This window comes from Myotis daubentonii, chromosome 7 (genome assembly GCF_963259705.1).
Source record: "Myotis daubentonii chromosome 7, mMyoDau2.1, whole genome shotgun sequence".
NCBI lineage: Eukaryota > Metazoa > Chordata > Mammalia > Chiroptera > Vespertilionidae > Myotis > Myotis daubentonii.
In genome coordinates this window covers 32,720,037-32,739,214 of record NC_081846.1, presented here as the reverse complement: position 1 = coordinate 32,739,214, position 19,178 = coordinate 32,720,037, and the positions used below count along the sequence as shown (strand labels likewise).

Here is a 19,178-nt window from a genome sequence, read left to right as displayed (position 1 = left end):
ACCTCAGTTGCAGGCTCAATCCCCAGACCTGGCCAGGGGCAACCAATCGATGTATCTTTCTCACATGGATGTTTCTCTCTCTCTGTCTCTCCCCTTCCCTTCTACTCTCTCAAATAAATAAATAAATAAATGGAAAACTATCCTCCAGTGAGTATTAACAACAACAAAAGAATGATAAACGAAACAAGGGAAAACAAGTCATAACTTTAAATGAAACATGCAGATTTTTCTAAATTCTTAAGGGGGCAGCAGAATTAATTCATTCAGTAAATATTTACAGAGTGCCACCCTATACCAGGAGCAGTTCTAGGGCAGACAATAAACACATCAAGTACTAAGTATATAAATTAGGTAGTTACAAGTGCCATGAAGAAGAGAGAGCAGGTGAGGGGTTAGGGAGGGACAGGGAAGGCCTCTCGGGTGAGGTCTTTTCTTAGAGGAAAGATTCTCTTCTTTTGGGCAACTTTAAGCAGCCTCTTGCATATCCGAAGTTTAGACCCAGAACCTGATTTTTTAAAAATTGATTTTAGAAAGAGAGAGGAAGGAAGAGAGAGAAAGAGCATGGGGGAGAGAAACATTGGTTTATTGTTCCACTTATTTATGCATTCATCGGTTGCTTTTTGTATGCGCCCTGACCAGGGATCAAACCCACAACCTTGGTGTATTGGGATGATATTCTAACCAATTAAGCTACCTGGCCAAGGCCCAGAACCTGATCTTTTTTTTTAATTTAAAAAAAATATATATATTTTTATTGATTTCAGAGAGGAAGGGAGAGAGAGAGAAAAAAAAACACACATCAATGATGAGAGAGAATCATTAATTGGCTGCTTCCTGCACGTCCCTTACTGGGGATCGAGCCCGCAACCCGGGCATGTGCCCTAGACTGGCATCAAACCCAGGACCCTTGAGTCCACAGGCCAATGCTCTACCCACTGAGCCAAACTGGCTAGGGCCCCAGAACCTGATCTTGAAGGGTGACCTTGACAGGAGATGTTAAACCATTCTGCAATAAGCAAGTAATCGCTAAAATATTTATTGTTTTTTGAGCTTTTTCTGGCTAGAGTTGGAGAAAGGAATATTAACCCCCTCCCCCCTCACCCCCCCAAGAATGTTTGGCCTAGAGACACATCAGACACGTCATAGGGAATGTCCAGGAGGTGGCAATGGTCCTGGCAGCATGGTGCAGGCCACAGCCTCGAAGAGAAGAAAGTCAGGAACTATGGGTGCCAGACCATGACTTGTGGTGCAGTGACACTTGATGTCCAATTTAAATTTTCATTTTCTTCTCTGAAATTCCCATAGGATAATCCAAGCCTTTGTGCCTTAGGATACTTTTAGCAGCAGGTAACAGAAAACCCTAATTGGCTACTTGAACAAAAAAGGAATCCATTATCTCACAAACAGGAAGTCTGGAGGCAGGGCAGCCGCCAGGCTGGCGAATTCTGTTCTGTTCATTCAGTGGCATCATTGAGGACTCAGGCTCATTTCATCTTTCTGCTCTGCCCTCTGCTTCTTGCCTCACTCTCCAGCCCCCTGCCCTTGTCCTTGCAAGACGGCAGCGGCAGCCCCAGCCCCAGCCCCAGCCATCACCTCCTGTGACGGCTTCCAGAGGGAGAAAAGGGACGTTTCACCTGAGACAAATCAACCTTTGCCAGAAGCCCCGCAGAACTTTCCCTTCACATCTCATTGGTTACAATTGCATCCTAATCCTGTGCCTAACCCACCAACCACAGCTGGCGTGGGCGCCGAGTGAGATCTGTTTTGGGCAACAAAGAGGAAATGGGTCCAGGTCCTGGGGTGAGGTGAGCCAGAGGCTCGGAGCCCGAGAAGCAGGGACAAGATGGCGGGGGGGGCGGGGGGGACGGGGGAGTAAAGACCATCGTTTGTAGGTAGGATGGCAAATGGAAAGCAGAAGGACTGGAATAGAAATGTACACAAAGACCAGACAGAAGGAAAGTCCTCTGAGCCAAAGCCAGACCCAAGTTTGCAAAGCAAACAGGCTCAACACATTCCAGGAACTAGCAATGACAGGGAAAATGACAGGGATGGAAAGGAACCCCCACCAGCTTCAGGGCAGGAAAAAACCTGGCTTCCTGCGATGCATTGGATTTTGCCTTTGCGGCTATTTATGTTACTACAGTTCTCAAGGCAGTGGAGCACCAGGATGGCATTTTGAGGGATAACTTGGTTCCCAAGGATTTTCTGTCCACCAAATTCCCCTTTTGAATGGGAAGGCAACTGGAAGATGTTTTGAGATATCCAGAAGCTTGGAAAACAGAACCTGACAAAATAATAGAATAAAATCAAATAAAAATGCAGGCTTCCAGAAATGGCAGTCAAGGCATAAAGGGACTGCTTGGCCACTGGGGACCCCCGCTGGGCCACCCCCCTCCTCGGAGGCCTGCCTGCCTGGCGCAGTTGCCGGCATCTTTTCTGCCCCCTCTTGTGCAATGTCAGGAAGTGTGCGTTAGAGCCACATCCTTCGCCGGGGGCTCGTACGGAATCTTTACTTCACTCGGTGACCACGCAGAACAATAACAGCTGCCACCCTCTTCCTGAGTTTAATAACAATGGCTAAACCGTTTACCCACCCGGACACTTGTGATGGAACGGCTTTTAGAAAGTTGTTTTGTTGTCTCTTTCCGAAAGCCACACTGCCCAGAGCAACATGACGCCCCCCCCCCCCCCACCCCACCCCCGGGCCATCAGGGACCAGGAACTGAGTCATGAGTCTCACGCAGGGCTCGAGCCACTGGCTTTTCTTCTATATTGGGAAAGAATACCGAAAGCGTCTGATAGTTTCAAATTCCTTCTTCACCTACACTTGCATTACAAGCTGTGCATGTTCTCATCTTGACTTAGTATCCTGGATAAGATCTCAAATGAGAAATGACAGGAAGTTCACAGCAAATACTGACATGACTGGGGACTAGGGCTGGTTTTTATTTTCTGCTGCTGCTTCTTCTTCTTGGTAGGAAAGATGTCTCCGTTATTTTGAGGCCTCATTTCTCAAGGGGCCCCATGAACTTTGTGGCTTTGGGTTTGGGGTAGCCAGTTAGGTGACAAACCTGAAGGCCACTTCATGAACCCTGTGGCCGCCCCTCACTCACGCTCCAGCTGGCCCATCAGGACGCTGTACTGCCTCAAACTCATTTGTCCTCGGTCTCCCAGGGAGGAAGTCATTTTATTTTATTTAATTTATTTTTATTGATTTCAGAGAGGAAGGGAGAGGGAGAGAAAGAAATATCAATGATGACAGAGTATCATTGATGGCTGCCTCCTGCACACCCCCTACTGAGGGTTGAGCCTGCAACCCAGGCATGTGCCCTTTACCAGAATCGAACCCAGGACCCTTCAGTCCACAAGCTACACTCTATCCACTGAGCCAAACCGGCTAGGGCAGGAAGTCATTTTAAAAGGCAGTGGGAGCCTAGCAGCTTGTACTGGACCCAGACTCCAAGAGCAGGTCACTTCCCTTTCCAGTCAGGGAAGGAGTTTGGGTTTTACAAGAAACCCACTCTTGGTGCAGGGAACTCGGGCCTAAGGGGCTGAGCTGCCCTGCCTTCCTCTGGCCTCCCCTTCCCTCAGCGATGCCCACCCCTGAGGACCAGTGGCTCAGGCTCTAGTCCAGAAGATTCTCTGGGTCTGAGGGTCACAGGGGTTGTTGAACAACTACTTAACACAGACATCCAAGGTGCAGAGCTGCTGGCCACAGAATCTGCCACCCAGGTGCTGCCTAGAATCTTCTAGAATACCACCAGTCTCCCTTCCCCTCCACCTCCCCCTTCCCTGCCAGCTCTTTGCCCCACACCTATTTCCATCTCTTCTGTCAAAACTGCCCCTAACCCTCATGCACTCCACTCCTCCCTCTTTCTTCCTTCACCTTTTCTTCCTTTCTCTTCCTTTTCTCTTTCCCTCTCGTTTTTTCTTTTCATTTGTTCTTTACTTCTCTCTTCTCCCCATTCTCTTTCTCCCTCTCTCTCCTCATTTCCCTTCCTCTCTTCACTTGAACAGGAGACAGACCTGACTTATGCTGGTTAGCAGACGACATCGTTTGTTGGATGTCGGCTCCCTCTCACAACAAATAGAGACAGTCACGGTGGCGGCGGCAGCTCCCCATGCCAACCACCCACCTGGCCTAGGTTTTACACATGCTCAGAGAGGCACGTGTGTGTGACTTCCACTTTCCAGTGGAGTTACATCCTCACCCACGGCCACATGACTGGCAAAATCTGGAATTGAACCAGCTGGGAACAGAGGGGCCGATCTTGGCTCCAGGTCCCTCTCTGATTCACCACAAGACCAAACGCCACTTGTGATCAAAGGTTACCTCCACCGTGGGAAGGGAAAGAGGCCTCGCTCCTTGAGAAGCTACATCGCCTGCCTCCCTGTCCTCCCGGGGCCAAGTCCATCCTTCCCCAGGGCATCCCACGCCCAGCCAGGTTTGGATACACTTGCTGCTGTGACCTCCACCTCCTGCCGTCTCAGCTCCGAACGTACTTAAACAAGGGTTCCAGTGAAGTTACTAGTAGCTTAATCTTTTCCACCCAGCTCTGATTTTCCATAAGTCTGCAAAGGTGGCGTGAGACTAAAGTCACCGAGTGTCAGGTTCTTCTTCTTCCTGACCGAAATGGGGTATCATGGGCCACAGTGCGTGGTCCCACTTCTCCAGGTCGCCCTGCAGAGAATGAAGATGCAGGGGCGCTGGCTTTCACAGAAAGAGGGCAGCCCCTTGAGAAGAGCTAAGGTAATTAACATAAGAAAGCGATGGGAGCCTTTGGTGCCACACTTGGCAATGTTTCAGGCCAGATTCATACTTTGGGAGCCTTGTTTTATTTGGTGGCCCATGCAGACTCAGGTGTAAGGAATGAGTTGTTTAGAAACTGTGGCTAAGCTCAGAAAAGAATATGAGGTTTTGCCTCCACATGAAAAGAGGAACTCGAGTTAAAATAAGCAGTGATCCTGCTGAAGCGCCACCAGAGCTGGGTGTGGACGAAAGGGGCCGCATGCTGACCTGACAAGCTCAGGGAAGGCCTGCAGGTGGGCTTGCAAACTCAGAGACCTAAAGTAACCACAAAGGATGGTCTGAAATAAATTTTAACAGCAGTTATGGTGGGTAGTTACGTCCTAGGCTGGTATCTTCACTGACAAGGTCAACCTTTACCTTAACTGAGCCTATCTGTCTTTTTACATCTATGATAACATATCCTTGAAATGTCTGGGTAACTTGTAACTTCCCTTTTTCCAGACCCCTTGGGGCACAACCTAATGTGCTTGGGTGCCAGGACAGATAACACAAATTCCTTCATTGTTATTGTTATCATGTTAATTGTTGACTGTTAACTATCCTGCACCCACCTAAGTATGTGTCTATCATTTTACTTTTTATTCAATCCCAAGGGTTTCCCCCTGTTTTGCTTTCTCCTGCCTCTCTTATCTATCACCAGTGGATTTCATGTAACCCACCTATGTCATGTAACCCACCCTCCTTTGATTGGAATGTATAAAAAATATATGAAAAACCACCATTCTCTGGAGCATTATCCCAATCTGTTGAGATACTGCTTCCCGGCAATTGTCGACAATTTGGCTCAAATAATCTCACAAATATTCTTTACAGGTTTGAGTGTTTTTACGTTAACATGGGACTCCGCCTAATTGCATGCCTGCCTTAATTCGCTCCCAGGAGGCATATACTCCTATTATTTTAGTAAGGTGTTGTCTTTTTACAGGAAGGTGTATCTTAGGGGTGGGCACTTCCTTGGGCCATCTAGGCCCCACAGCTCACTGTCCCCTCGTTAGTCGGTGTTGGCCACCAAGGAGGTCACAGACCCAGTGCTGAGGTCAGGAGCAGACATGTCCAGCAGGGCCACAGCTCTCCTAGGGAACCTGCCTGCCTATCACCCTGACCGAGTGTGGGCCTCAGGTAACCACACTCTGCCCCCACAACTCTACCCCCATCTCAGAGTGGTGGGTGGGCACCTGCTTCAAGACAACTGATTTTTGCACAGACCTGTGGCCTCTGAGTGGCCCACATAGAAAATCGAACCATAGTCCCTCTTGGGACTGGGAACTGAGAAGTGAGCCTATTAGTGGGAGAAGAGCAGACCCACAGAGAAGGGCTGAGTTGCGGCAGGTAGCCCGTGGGGTGTGGGGCCCCAAACCCTTCTGGTCCCAGGCCTTCTCCCTCCTTGCTCTGTGCATCCCCCGCAAAGGCCGCCCACCCCTTACATGAGTTAGCCAAACCGAGTCTTTGTTCTTTGCAACCCCCAAAACCTAGTGAGGCCCCCCGATCCTGAAGCTGCTGCAGGACTGGCAGCAATTCACAGGAACACACGATGCGTGGAGATGAGAGGAAACAGATGCTAGACAGAGTCTAACATTTACAAGCCCTGGGTGCAAAGTCACGTCTTTTCCAGCTTAAGGCCTAGTCATAATTAAAGTCTTCTTTACTTTGAAGGAATAGAACAAACCACAAGGGGAAAAAGATCAAACACATCAACCAACTTTTAACTTAAGAGCGTTTAGACTCCTTTCATCAAAGCACCTATCAAGGATGCCACCCAGCCAAGAGGCCATCGAGGCACACTGCCTGCCCCATGCAGCCCTCCCCTCGCTGGCCACATCCCTGGAAGGTGAAGCCCATATGGGAGATGACTGTTTTAATGCCAGCAAGTACTTGAAAGGACGGTCGTGTACCAGGTGTGCCAACACTTGTTTCTGGGGAGCAGGCCAAGACATATGGGTGTCCCAGACTAGCTAAGACATTGAAATGGATACTCTTTAGATACTGGTGCAGATGCACAGATAGGAGGGAGGCAGAAGCCAGAAGCAATGCTCAGCCTGACCTCGATCAGGTGGAGCAATTCCGCTTGAGCCCAAACTTGCATCTCCCATGGAAGCTGTGCAGCAAACAGCTCCTGACTACTGAGGAGACAGCTTCATGACTACCTGTGTGGCTCAAGCATGACTCTCCTGGTCGCACTCTCGGTCCCAAATGGCTCATTGATCCAAGCGATTCCTTTGATCCACAGAACTAGCCTCCCTAGAGGCATTCTATTCAACAGTGACAGGGTCCTGCCCTTGAGGCCAGCTCTGTTTGTATTACTGCATCTTAGTCCTGCACAAAATGCACCATCCCCTTACCATTCTGGAATCAGGGATTGTTTCCCTTCCACTTCCATTTTCTTTTTAACTAAACCCCGCAGACCCTGTCACTGCTCCTCCATGACACAGTGTCCCAACTCTTGTCTATCCTGGCTGTTCTGGCTGCCATGTGGGTGCACTTGGCCTTAGTCCAATGAGCCAGGAGTGACTCCTCTTCCCCCACTGAGGACACTGAGAGTGTCACCACCTTCATTCTGCCCACCCCCCTGCTCTCTTCATGCAGCCAGATAAAAATAGCTCCCCTGGCCTCCACATCATTCAGCTGTCATGCACTGTGGTCACACAAAGCCCTGCTGTTTGTCACACAAACTGAGAGTAGGGTGGTCCTCCCGACTTGGACTGGCGCCCACTGGTTTTTCTCTGACATCTCACAGCCAGTTTTACACACTCGAACTTTACATGGTGCATCTGATGCCATGAGCATCCGCCAACCTTTGACAAGACAGACCTCTACAAATGGAAAGTACTTTTCCAGGTGCTGTTTCGTGCTAATCCTCTGGGCAACCTTCTAGCCCGTTGGAAAGGGCGGTCTATTCTCCTGCAAGTTCCCCTCCTTTTCTCCTTCCTGGTCCACTGACTCTCACTCCTTTCAGCCACAGAAGGAAATAACGCAGGAGCCACAGCAGCTAACTTTCCTTCACTTCTGGGTCCTTCTTTACCATTGTTTCCCCTTCACACCCATGAATGCAAATAATGTCTATTATGCCTGCTCCGTCATGTCACAGAGCAGGGTCACAGTTCCCCTGCTATGCCACTCCCACCCATGGAGCTCTAGGAGGAAGACAGGCTCAGCCAGGTCCTCCTGTCTAGGCTACCTGGGGCCCCTTCTCTTCTTCCTCTTTTTCACTCTTTCTCCACCAACAAAGGCTCTAATCAGCTCAGATTTCTAGGTTTATTACGGGCTTACCTGAACAGTGAATTTATCATCTTCGTTGGGCAGAATCCTGTAAGTGTAAACGCAATTCCGATACCTGAAATAGACCAAAGACCTTATTAGAACCCACGCAGGAACATTTTTCTGGTACCTGAAATGACAAGAATTCCTGACATGGCTCGAGGAGTCTGAGTGTGAAGTCTCTGAACTTTGGAGCTGACTGTTCTGAGGGGTGATCAGCCCTGACATCCAGTGGAGCGTGAGGAAAAGGCAGGGGGGTCGTTGGGGCATGATGTACGTTGGTGCTTGACAGCTCCGTGGTCTGAGCTAAAGCCATCCACCAGCTGGAAGGGTTTCCACAACCTTGGAGCTGTCATGTTGGCCAAAGAACAGAGCCAGATGGGATGTTTCAAATGTAAATAAGACTCCATGGGGCTAAACAAGGTGGGGACATGCTGAATGGTGTCAGACACAGCCACAGAGAGGACCACAATGGCCAAGGAGAGGCTCTGGGTGGAGCACCTCCCTCCTCCTGAGCTACCCTCCCACCCTGTGGCCTGTCGCTGGACAGTTGGCCCCATAAGTTCATACTCCCAAAGGTCAGCCACCATCCCATCAGCGACCTGGATTTTCCTCAACAGCTGGTGAGGGAGCCTTAGGATTGCTTCTAATGCGGAAGAGTCAGGGGCCCTGGATTCTCTTCTCTTTCTAGAAGCTCCACTTTCCTTTTGTTCAGGAGTCCCCAATGTGAGGGAAAGGATGAGGAGGAGGAGGAGACGGAAGGGGAGGAGGAGATACTTTTTACTTTCCTAATACCTTTGAGAGTAAGATAAGTTGTCAAGCCTGAGCACCTTGGGAGAACACATTGGGGGGTGGTCCAGCTGGGCCAGAGGCGTAGGGAGTTTCAGGGAACACTATTTGGGTTTTATACTCTTAGTTGAAACTGCTGGTCTGTTCTCATCCACCATAATCTCCCCCCATTTCCTCCACTTGAGATTCTCAGGAACCTTGAACCACTCACTCCTGCTGAACCTCTAGGTGGGGACCACACTCCAACTCACAGAAACTCATTTTATTTCTGGGATCATGACAATGAATAAATACCTCATTACAAAAATTTCACTTATTTAACCTTGCTTGTGCGCCTGGATTTTCACTTATTTAGCCTTGCTTGTGTGCCTGGCACTTCACTAAGCATTCATATGTGTTACTGTCTAACTAGATTTTTAAAATTATACACTTGTCTTAAAATTTTAAGACCATATAGAAAGATAAAAAATAAAAAATAAATGTCTCCTACCCCTTCTCCTGTAAGTCCAGCTTCTTAGATTTACCGCCCCCTTTTGTAAATCATTCCAGAACTTTTAAACATGCACACAAACTTTTTATTTTTAAATATGTTTTTATTTATTTCAGAGAGAAAGAGAGAGGGAGAGAGAGAGACAGAAACATCAATGATGAGAGAGAATCATTGATTGGCTGCCTCCTGCATGCCCCACACTGGGACTGAGCCCGCAACCTGGGCATATGCCCTGACTGGGATTCGAACCATGATGATCTGGTTCATAGGTCAAAGCTCAATCACTGAGCCATGCCAGCTGGGGTAGATGCATGTCTTTTTAAATGCAAATAATACTATACAATATTTGTTGTTCAGAAGTGTGCTTTTTTTCTTTTTAATCTTCAGCAGAGAATATGTTTTACTTATTTTATAGAGAAGAGAATAGAGAGAGAGAGAAAAACAAAGAAAGAGAGAGAGAGATCAATGTATGAGAGAAACAGTGATTGGCCTCTTCCCATGTGTGCCCTGACCAGGAATTGAACCTTAACCTTTCCGTGCACGGGTCGATACTCCAACCAACTGAGCCACACTGACCAGTGCCAAAAACGTACTTTTTTTCACACACAAAAAAAATCTTAGAAGTCTTCCCAAGTTATGTTCCACCTTTAGGCTATACAATCATTTACTTGACTAGACCATGCTTTTTATTATTATAAATAATGCTGCCGCGAACATCTCTGTTCCTATACCTTGTGTATATTGGTGAGTTCAAAGTTCAGTTTCCCCATCAGTAAACCCAGGGTCAACAATGGGGTCTACTGTTATCGTGCAGACTAGTGAATTGATATAAGAAAAACATTTAGAATAGCACTCCCACCTCCTTCCTGACCACACTAAATACTCCACGCTGAGATTCCTGGTGATCCTGGACTAATCACTGGGAAGAACAGCTGAGCTAAAGGACGGGGCTCTATTCTGATAGAAACTAGCAATCGCCTCCCAATGAGGTGGTGTCACTCTTTGTTCTGCTAACCGGATATGAAAGTGTCTATTTCCCCACACCCTGCCAACTGACTGTTATCAGACATTTCAATCTTTGCAAATCTGAGAGGTGATAGCTTGCTTTATGAGAAAGGTTGAACATGTTCTCATATGTTTTGCTATCGGTATTTCTTTTTTTCATATGTTTTGCTATTGGTATGTCTGCCCCAGCCCCATCACCTCCAGCCTCCACTCCTCCTCAGAGCCTGCCAGACTAATGCCAAATAGCTGGAACCCTACTGTGCTTTTATCTTTCACCTCTAGTTCTAATGACACTTCTTCCTGGGAACACGCAAATGAGGGCAGGACAAGAACCGCCTCTTAAGCGGCTGAGGGCAGCTAATTTGTGGAAGAGGTTGAGCAGGGCCAAAACATTAGCTTGTAGGCAGAAAGGAAGAACATAGTCACAAGAGAGGGACAGAGACAGCCACACAGAACAGGAAGGCCCTTTATGACTTTTTCAAAGATGTTCCAGAAACACTGAAACAATGAAGCAGCTCCACATGACGTAAATAGATCAAAAGCAAGTACAAGAGGAAGAGGGACACTTTGCCCTGGACAGTCACATCTCAGCCGCCCCAGTGCCTGGGGGCAGATACCGTGTTCCTGGGGCCAAATCAGTTTAGATCTTCAAGGGAAACTGACGCACACACACACAACCTATGGGGGAGCAGTCATTCCAGACTGCATACCATGGGGTGCTGGGGGCTCACAGGGAAGTGGAGGGGGCACTCCCCAGCTTCTCCCACCAGCAGCTGCATTTCAGTCTGGTCCTATATGCATACACATGTACATGCCTACACACAGAATGCATATATATATATATATATATATATATATATATATATATATATATATATACACACACACACACACACACACACAGAGATACTATATATATCCTATATAATAAAAGCCTAATATGCAAATTGACCAAATGGCAGAATGACTGGTGGAACAACCGGTCACTATGATGCGCACTCACCATCAGGGGGCAGATGCTCAATGCAGGAGCTGCTCCCAGCCCACAGGCCCCAGGCCAGCCAAGGCAGGTGCCAGTGGTCCCCCCCACCCCCCACATTGCCCCACTGGTTGCCCCACAGATCGGCCCTGATCACTGGTCAGGCCTAAGGACCCTACCTGTGCACAAATTTTGTGCACCGGGCCTCTAGTGTGTGTGTGTATGTGTGTGTGTGTGTGTATATGGAAAATATTTAGAGTTAAATCATCTTTTATAACTACTACTCTAAAACATAATCCAGACAACATACCCATTGCTGTCTGGAAAAATCAACTGTGAAGACTGAGCAACGTGAGAGGAGGAAATCTAATTAGAAGGGTAACCTGGAGTCCCAGAGTCAGCATTAAACACCAGAAGAGGTGTTATCTGTAATACATAATTGAACCTAAGCCATTTGGGTCCTGGTAGATGGGAATACAATGTTTTTCTAATTAACGGGCAGGGGAATGTACAATGAGCAGGCCAGGGAGGAGGGACCTGGTCTGCTGACGCTTGTTCTCGCCACCTCCCACGGGGCCCAGGCCCGCTGCGGCCACCAGCACTGACCTCACCTCCCACGCACAGGCCACTTTCTCCCTCAGGCTTCCAGGCACTGAACCCTGGTCCCAGCAGCCACCGCCACAGTGTGTCACTCAAGTCCTCTCCCTGCGTCATCTCTTTGAGCACTTCCTCTGAGGAGGCCCCACAAGACAGCTCGGTGTCTCCCGGAGGCTCCTCGGGCCTCCAGGAAGTTACAGAAGTGACACACTGCCTCCGTTCTGCTCCTTCTTTCTGAATTCTCTTCACAGATGGGCCCTGTACTCCTGAGATGTCACCATTCGCATTATAGCTTATAAACAAGAGCGGCCGCATTCAGTAGGTGCTTACCATGTGCTGGCCTTGGGTTATACGTGTTACCACATTCCCCCATTCTATCCTCTGAGTAATCCAATGGCCACCACAGAAAGACACATAGCCCAATTTTTGAAATGGGCAAAGGATATGAATAGACATTTCTTCAAAGAAGAGATAAGATACAAATGACCAAGAATCACGCAAAAAGCCGCTCGACATGGTTAATCATCAGGGAAATGCAAATCAAAGTCACAATGAGATGCCACTTCACACCCACGAGGATGGTTATTATCAAAAAGATAATAGTAAGTGTTGGTGAGGATGTGGAGAGATTGGAACCCTCCTCCACTGCTGGTGGGGATGTAAAACAGTGCAGTTGCTGTGGAAACAGCGTGGCAGGTCCTCAGGAAGTTAAACAGAGAATTCCCATAACCCACAGTTCACCCAAGACAATGAAAATCATATATCCACACAAAAACTTGTATGTCAATGTTCACTGCAGCATTATTCACAGTATCCACGAAGTAGAAATACCTAATGTCCGCCAGCTGCTGAAGAGATAAGTCTCCACACAACAGGCTATTATTTAGCTATGAAAAGGAAGGATTTGTGCTGCAACATGGATGGACCTTGAAAACATTATGCTAAGTGAAACAAGCCAGACACAAAAGGCCACATATTGTCTGATTCCATTTCTATGAAATACCCAGAAGAGGCAAATGGTTAGAGACAGAAATTAGACTAGTGGTTGCCAGTGGCTGGGAGGAGGGGCCACAGGGAATGACTGCTAAGGGTACAGGGTTTCTTTGGGGGATGATATGATGAAAATATTCTGGAATTAGAAAGTGGTGATGGTTCACAACATTATACGGAATTGTACACTGTACAAAGGGTGATCTTATGGGATGTGAATTCTATCCCAGTAGAAAAATTAACCCCATGAGTGGGCATATCACCAATGAGGATGCTGGGAGAGCATAGGGAGGCTAGCATCTCACAAAGGCTAGAATTCACATCAGAGCAACCACAGAGGGCACCCTCATAAGGACTGTGCCACATGGCATGAATTAGGGAGAGAGCAGACCGCCATCACTGGGTGGGGAGGAAGCCCTGGCTGGGAGGAGCACATCTCATCACCATGCGTGGGTTCACGCTCCAGGAGATGGGACCATTCAATGCAGAAGAGCTGATGTCTGTGCACAGATGAGTTTAACCTGTTAGGTAGGCAAACTTGCAAAATGCACCAAACCCAGAGTCCACACTGGATGGAAGGATTGCTCTCGGATGCTGGGCATGGGCACAGACACTCGACTTGACCACAGTTGTTCCAAGTCACTGCCCATAGAAGATCCCAGGCCTTTGTGGCCTCCCCTCCCTCCTGGGCTTGCACACAGAGAGAAAACTCAGTGGAGTGGTCCTTGGAAAGACTCTTATGCAAACCAGACTTCAGGAGCCTGTGGTCCTCCAGCTCTGCTACTGGCCACTGTCTGTGCCAGCATTTCCCCCCGCTTTCTGCCAATATCAGGTACAAAAACCAGCATTTTTCTTTGCATTTGCACAAAAGTAATTAATGAGCAGTGTCAGCTTTACCGGATCTTTGAAAGGGGATTGAAGGAAAGAGGATTCTATCACAACCATTCACACCAGGGGAAACGCCTTCATACCTCTCCTGACCTTTCTGCCCTCCCAAGCCCCTCTCTGTGGTTCTTTCACCAGGGGTCTCTCCTCCAGGCCTCCCTCCCACAACCCCACCCATAACCAGGCTTGCTGGCTCCTCCCCAAGAACAGCATGAGTTCAAGTCCTGGCCCTTCCATTTATTAATCCTGTAAACATGGCTTGTCACCTAACCTCCCTCAGTTTCTGCATCTGTCAAGTGGGAATAATAATAGCACTTTGTCCAAAAGCCATTGTGGACAGTAAGTGAGGCGATACACAGAAGGAGCCCAGAATAGAGCCTGGCACACATTACACCCTTTATGAGTCTTTTGCTGTCATTTCTAGGCAGAACGGGTTAGTAAACACCTTTTGTTAGTGGAGCAAGGTTTGGAGCCTGCTCTTTCTCAAGGGGCTGTCACACTCTTCTTCCCAAAACAAGTAGAATGCCTTCTCTGAGGTACTTTGATGGCTGTGTCCTTCTTGTGCTTTTTCATCTTTCTGGCTCTGCCAATAAGGCCACCAAGTCCAGGCTGCCTGGTACAGTGCCTCTGGGAAGGAGACTGGGCAGGCCGTGTGCTGAGGAAAACCGAGGCTGCCTCCCTGCCACAGCTGCTGGACCAGGCTGTGGCTTCTGAGCCAAAGGCAGCAGTGCATGCCCCTCCCCCAGCAGGGGAGCCAACTCTCACCAGTGTGGTTTGGTGGGAACACCACCCAACTAGGCAGCTCCGTATTGGATGATGAACCCAGTCCTAGCTCTGGGGGCCCAGGATGCTCTTAAAGGGCGGGCAGGTTGTAATTCCAACAACCCTGGACCATTGTTCTCATTCTGCCTGTGCAGCCCGGGCAAGAGGAGGCCGTCCCTGGCTGGCCCTTACATTGATGGACCCTGTCCCCCCTCCACCCCCCCGTTTCCAAAGGCTTATTTCTTCTCTGCAGCACAACACAACTGACAGGTGCACTGAGTCCTGCGTGGAAATACAATCCTGGCAGGAGAGGAGGGCACGACCTTGACGGCCTCTTGGCATCCTTCATCCAGGACAGGCTGGGCAGCCCCCAAGTGCCCTGTAGACTCCCTGCAGTGGGACCAACTCTGCTGGCAGCTTTGAGTGGGACCAAGTAAAGCTGACATAGACCTTACCCGGGAGAGCCCACTGTCACTCATGTTCTCAACACCCTCATCATAGAGGACAGAGCTAGACCCAAACCATGTGGTCAGCAGCCTGGGATCTTCCCCCTCCAGCTCTCTGTACCCAAAGATGGGTCCCCAGGGTCTCCCTAAACCAGAGCTTTCTGAGTTGCTAAGGAGAGAGCTGGGCTTTCCTGCCACTGGCAGGTGGCAGCTGGCAGGGCTGACCTCCCCAGAGGAAGTGCAGGTTCGCTAGGCCTGGGGTGAATGTGACTCTCAGGTCACGCGGGCAGCACTAAATTACAGCCTTATCTTTGGTGCCCCCCCCCCCCACTTCCCCCAGTTCCATTTAAATAGTCAAATCCTGTCCTCTTTTCTGAGCATGAAGGCCACTTCTGGGGAGCTCAGTTCCTGGAGCTCAAACACACTGCCTAAATCAGCAGTTGGACCCCCACTGTCCCCTCACAAGGGGGCACCAGGAAGAAGCTCTGGCCACATGGCAGGGCACAGGAGGATGAGGTGAGGGCACCCTGGCCTGTAAGGTCTTTTCCATGTGGGTATTTCTAGAGCAGGAGATGTGGCTTCCTCCAGCCGCCCTGGTTCACTTCTAGAGCAGGGTTACTACGAGGCCCTGACCTCACAGCTGCACCATGCAGGGCCCTGCACCCTCGCTGACTTCCTGACAGCGAGGGGTGAGCGTCACTTCTTTTTTTTTTTTTTTTAAATATATTTTATTGATTTTTTACAGAGAGGAGGGGAGAGGGATAGAGAGTCAGAAACATCGATGAGAGAGAGACATCGATCAGCTGCCTCTTGCACGCCCCCCACTGGGGATGTGCCTGCAACCAAGGTACATGCCCTCCACCAGAATCGAACCTGGGACCCCTGAGTCCTCAGGCCGACGCTCTATCCACTGAGCCAAACCGGTTAGGGCAAGCGTCACTTCTGAGACTGAGGAAAGCCCAGCTGCTCTTCCCCCAGCAGGGTCCCCAACACCAGGCCAGGGACCAGGACGGCGTGGGACCAGCTTTTCACCGTACGTGGGGAACAGAGAAAACTGAGGATGGTGGGTTATTTTTTCAGGAAATTAAACCTATTTGATTTAAAGGATTGGCTTTTTAAATTTTTATCTTAAAGAGTGTGTTCTTCCTGCTTCTTTGGTGTTAAAGGACGCTTTCTTTCATGAAATGAGCTGTTGGGAGGTGGCAGCTGTCCTTCATTTAGTTAGTTTTTAAATCTCTTTAATTGGCAAAATTAAGGGTAACAGCAAAATGAGGTCTCCCAGCTTTGGGGGAAATTTGGAGTCCATGGTATCCCCCAGCCCCCAGTGGCTCCTGACCCTGCAGGAAGGTGGCTTTCCCCACAAAAAGAGGAGAAAGGGGAGCCCTGGGCCTGGAGGGTGAAACCTGGCCAAGGGGTGGGGCTCCCAGGGAGACCTCCAGCCCTGGTGTTTGGGACTTTGGGGATGGGAGGCGGACAAGTCCAGACTTGGGCTAAGAGGGAGGTGGACATCTGTGGGCAGGGCACCATGGGCCCCTTCCCTAAGGTGCAGACCCTGAACATCTGCTGTGGGCCTGAGAGGAACTCGATCCGTGCGAGGGGAGTGGAGGGAGGAGAGGTGGAAGAATGAACACGGGAAACCAGGCCTGGACCCTAGTTTGCCACCAGCTAGAGGGCAGCCTAGACAAAGGCCTCAAGCCCTCCGAGCTCCATCTGCTCACCTGCAAAGTCAGGGGCCTTCGGACCAGAGGTTCCCGAGGCGTCTGGGCCCAGCTCTGGCTGGCATGACACTCCCAGTCTGGAGTGAGAGATACTGGCGTTCCACATGTGCAGCCTGAGCACAAGTGCAGCCCGTCAAAGGAGCGGAAGACATCTCCCTACAGAAGGCTGGCACACAGGGACACCTAAGGAATCAGCCCTGACCACGATCCTGCTGGGACAGAGGACAAATCCACACGGGCCAGTGGAGTCCCATAAGAATTACCTTACCGGTTCCGAGGCCGCATTGGCGGGTCCCCACAGGAGCAGTGTCTGCGGGGAAGTCTGGGCCTGAGACTCTTGCCCGGAGTATGAGAGGAGGCGGAGGGGGTGGGGCTCAGGAAGCTGGCCTTGGTAGGTCAGGCCGCTGTGAGCCTGGGTTATTTTCTAAGTACTCCCAGCTGGCCCTTGTAAACACTCTGACCTCCCTGGCTGTTACCTGGGACCTATCCTCACACCTGGCTTCACAGGGACAGAAGTCTGATTGTCTGGGGCAGCCACTGGGGGCAGATGGCCTTGGCTTTGACAATGGTCGTGCATTTAACCTGTCTGAGCCTCAGTTTCTTCATCTGCAAAGTGGGTGAGAACAGGACCCGTACTTCAGGTTGTCGTGAGGATGAAATGGGATAATGCACAAATGCTTAGACACGATGCTGGAAACAGGTCCATGTTCAGTGACCCACTTTCGCTCCTGCCCGGAGAAGGGCAGGGCCCTGCCAGCTCAGAGCAGGCTTTCTGCAAGCCCAGGGCCACTGCTGAGAGGTGCCTGTGGACACACCCTTCACCCACCCGGCCCTGATGCTGCCCGAGGCCCCAGCTGGATGGTTGGACCACAGGGCTGTGGGGGCGAGGGCCTCCTTTAGATAGGGGTCAAGAAGGGTATTTTAAAAAGGAACCTTCAGCAAGTGGCTGGTTCCTCAGTTGTTAGGACAACTGGCCCATTCAGCAACATCTAGAGTGGAGGAGCGGGGAAGTTCACGCAGCAGAGAGGCCCCAAGCGCCGAGACAAGGAGGAAAGAGGCTGTAGCTGCTGTGTCGGTGACTTCCTCTGTGCACAGGGCCCCAAATGCCACTTCTGGGTGAACTGAAAGTCCTTTCTGGAGTGAACCCACCCCATTCTCGTGGTTCCCCTGATAACGGTTTTCTCCAGGGGCCTGGAGTCTGGGCATGGGAGGGCCGCCTTGCCACATCTGTTCTCCATGATGTTTCCACACCAGGCATCTGCGAGCAGCCCCTCAGCTGACCGAGCTCTGACACACCCACCCCCATGGAGCCCTGAGCTTTCGCCAACCTCACGGAGCCCGCACCCCTTCTCCTGCCCCTGGAGCCCCGAGGAGCCGCCTGCCCACCCGCCCGCCGGCCCAGGCAGCTGCGGTGTGTGACCAGGCCTCGGGGTCGCTCTGGAGGGGTCCAGCGCTGCCAAGCCTGAACTCCGGGGACAGCGGCGCCCCTCAGGCCTCGGCGGCCCCGACAAACCTGGGCAGTGTGCACGCAGGACCACTCCAGGCCATGACCTAGAGGCGCCGACTCAGTGCCGGGCCCTGGCTGAGCCCCCAGCTGGTTTCCCCTCTCTGAGCAGCACCTCCGCCTCTCTGTGCCCGGCGCACGGGAGGCCAGGCCGGGCGGAGGGAGGGCACAGGCGGGGACGAGCACTGTACTCACAGCACACAGAGAGCGTAGGCCCGGGAGATGGACTCGCTGGCGCGCACGAGGAAGCTGCCGTCCTTGCCGGTCCTGGAGAGCAGCTCCTCCGCCTTGGAGCGGGTGATGTTGCCATGGTTCCAGCAGGGGACCATGGCGGGGCGTGGGCCTCCTCGGCCAGGCCGGGCGGGGCCGGCAGCCTCCCCACGACCAACACACCACCAAGGGGAGCGGAGGCCCCTGTGCTGCCACCCCCTCTTGTCCCCTCTCTGTTGCCCCGGCTGCTGCCACCAGCTCACTGACCGACGACTTCCTGTTTCAGGCGCTTTGCGAGGGAAAGGAAACGAGCTGCAGAGAACTTCCTCATTGCAGAGACCAAGCAGGAGCCCGGTCCTCCACCTTCCCACCCCACCCGCCCGCCCTTTTTCTCCTGGATGGGACTCTGTCCTCAGAGGGTCAAAGGCCAGCTGATGTCCTGGGGGAACTGGCAGCTCCTTCGGTGTCAGGAGGCTCAGCTGGCTTCTGCAGAAGCAGGACCTGACAGGCGTGGACATGCCAAAGCAGTGGCCATTCAGAAGCCTGTCCCTCTGTCCGCGTGGGGTGGCCACACCCTGGACAGATCTCTCAGCCTTCTTTCGTCCCCCAGGGCTTTTCGACTCACTGACCCTCTGACCCGCAACATACCCAAAGGAACGGAGGCTCCCAGGGCAGGGCTCCTCAGCTGGGTCTCAGCCGCGCGTGTGGGGCTGAATTAAATTGAGTGGAGGGATACCG

General features: G+C 50.9%; 1 protein-coding gene across 1 annotated transcript in view; it reads right to left on the bottom strand.

The window, feature by feature from the left end:
* INPP5D (inositol polyphosphate-5-phosphatase D) overlaps nt 1-18,730 on the bottom strand; it is a 96,265-nt gene extending 77,535 nt beyond the window's left edge. The window contains exons 1-2 of the mRNA XM_059703572.1: nt 18,426-18,730; nt 8,078-8,141 (exon numbers count right to left, since the gene is read on the bottom strand). Of these exons, the coding sequence (XP_059559555.1) occupies nt 8,078-8,141; nt 18,426-18,559 (198 nt within the window). The 5' untranslated portion in view covers nt 18,560-18,730. The remainder of the gene's footprint in view (nt 1-8,077; nt 8,142-18,425) is intronic.
* Between the last annotated feature and the right edge of the window lie 448 nt (nt 18,731-19,178).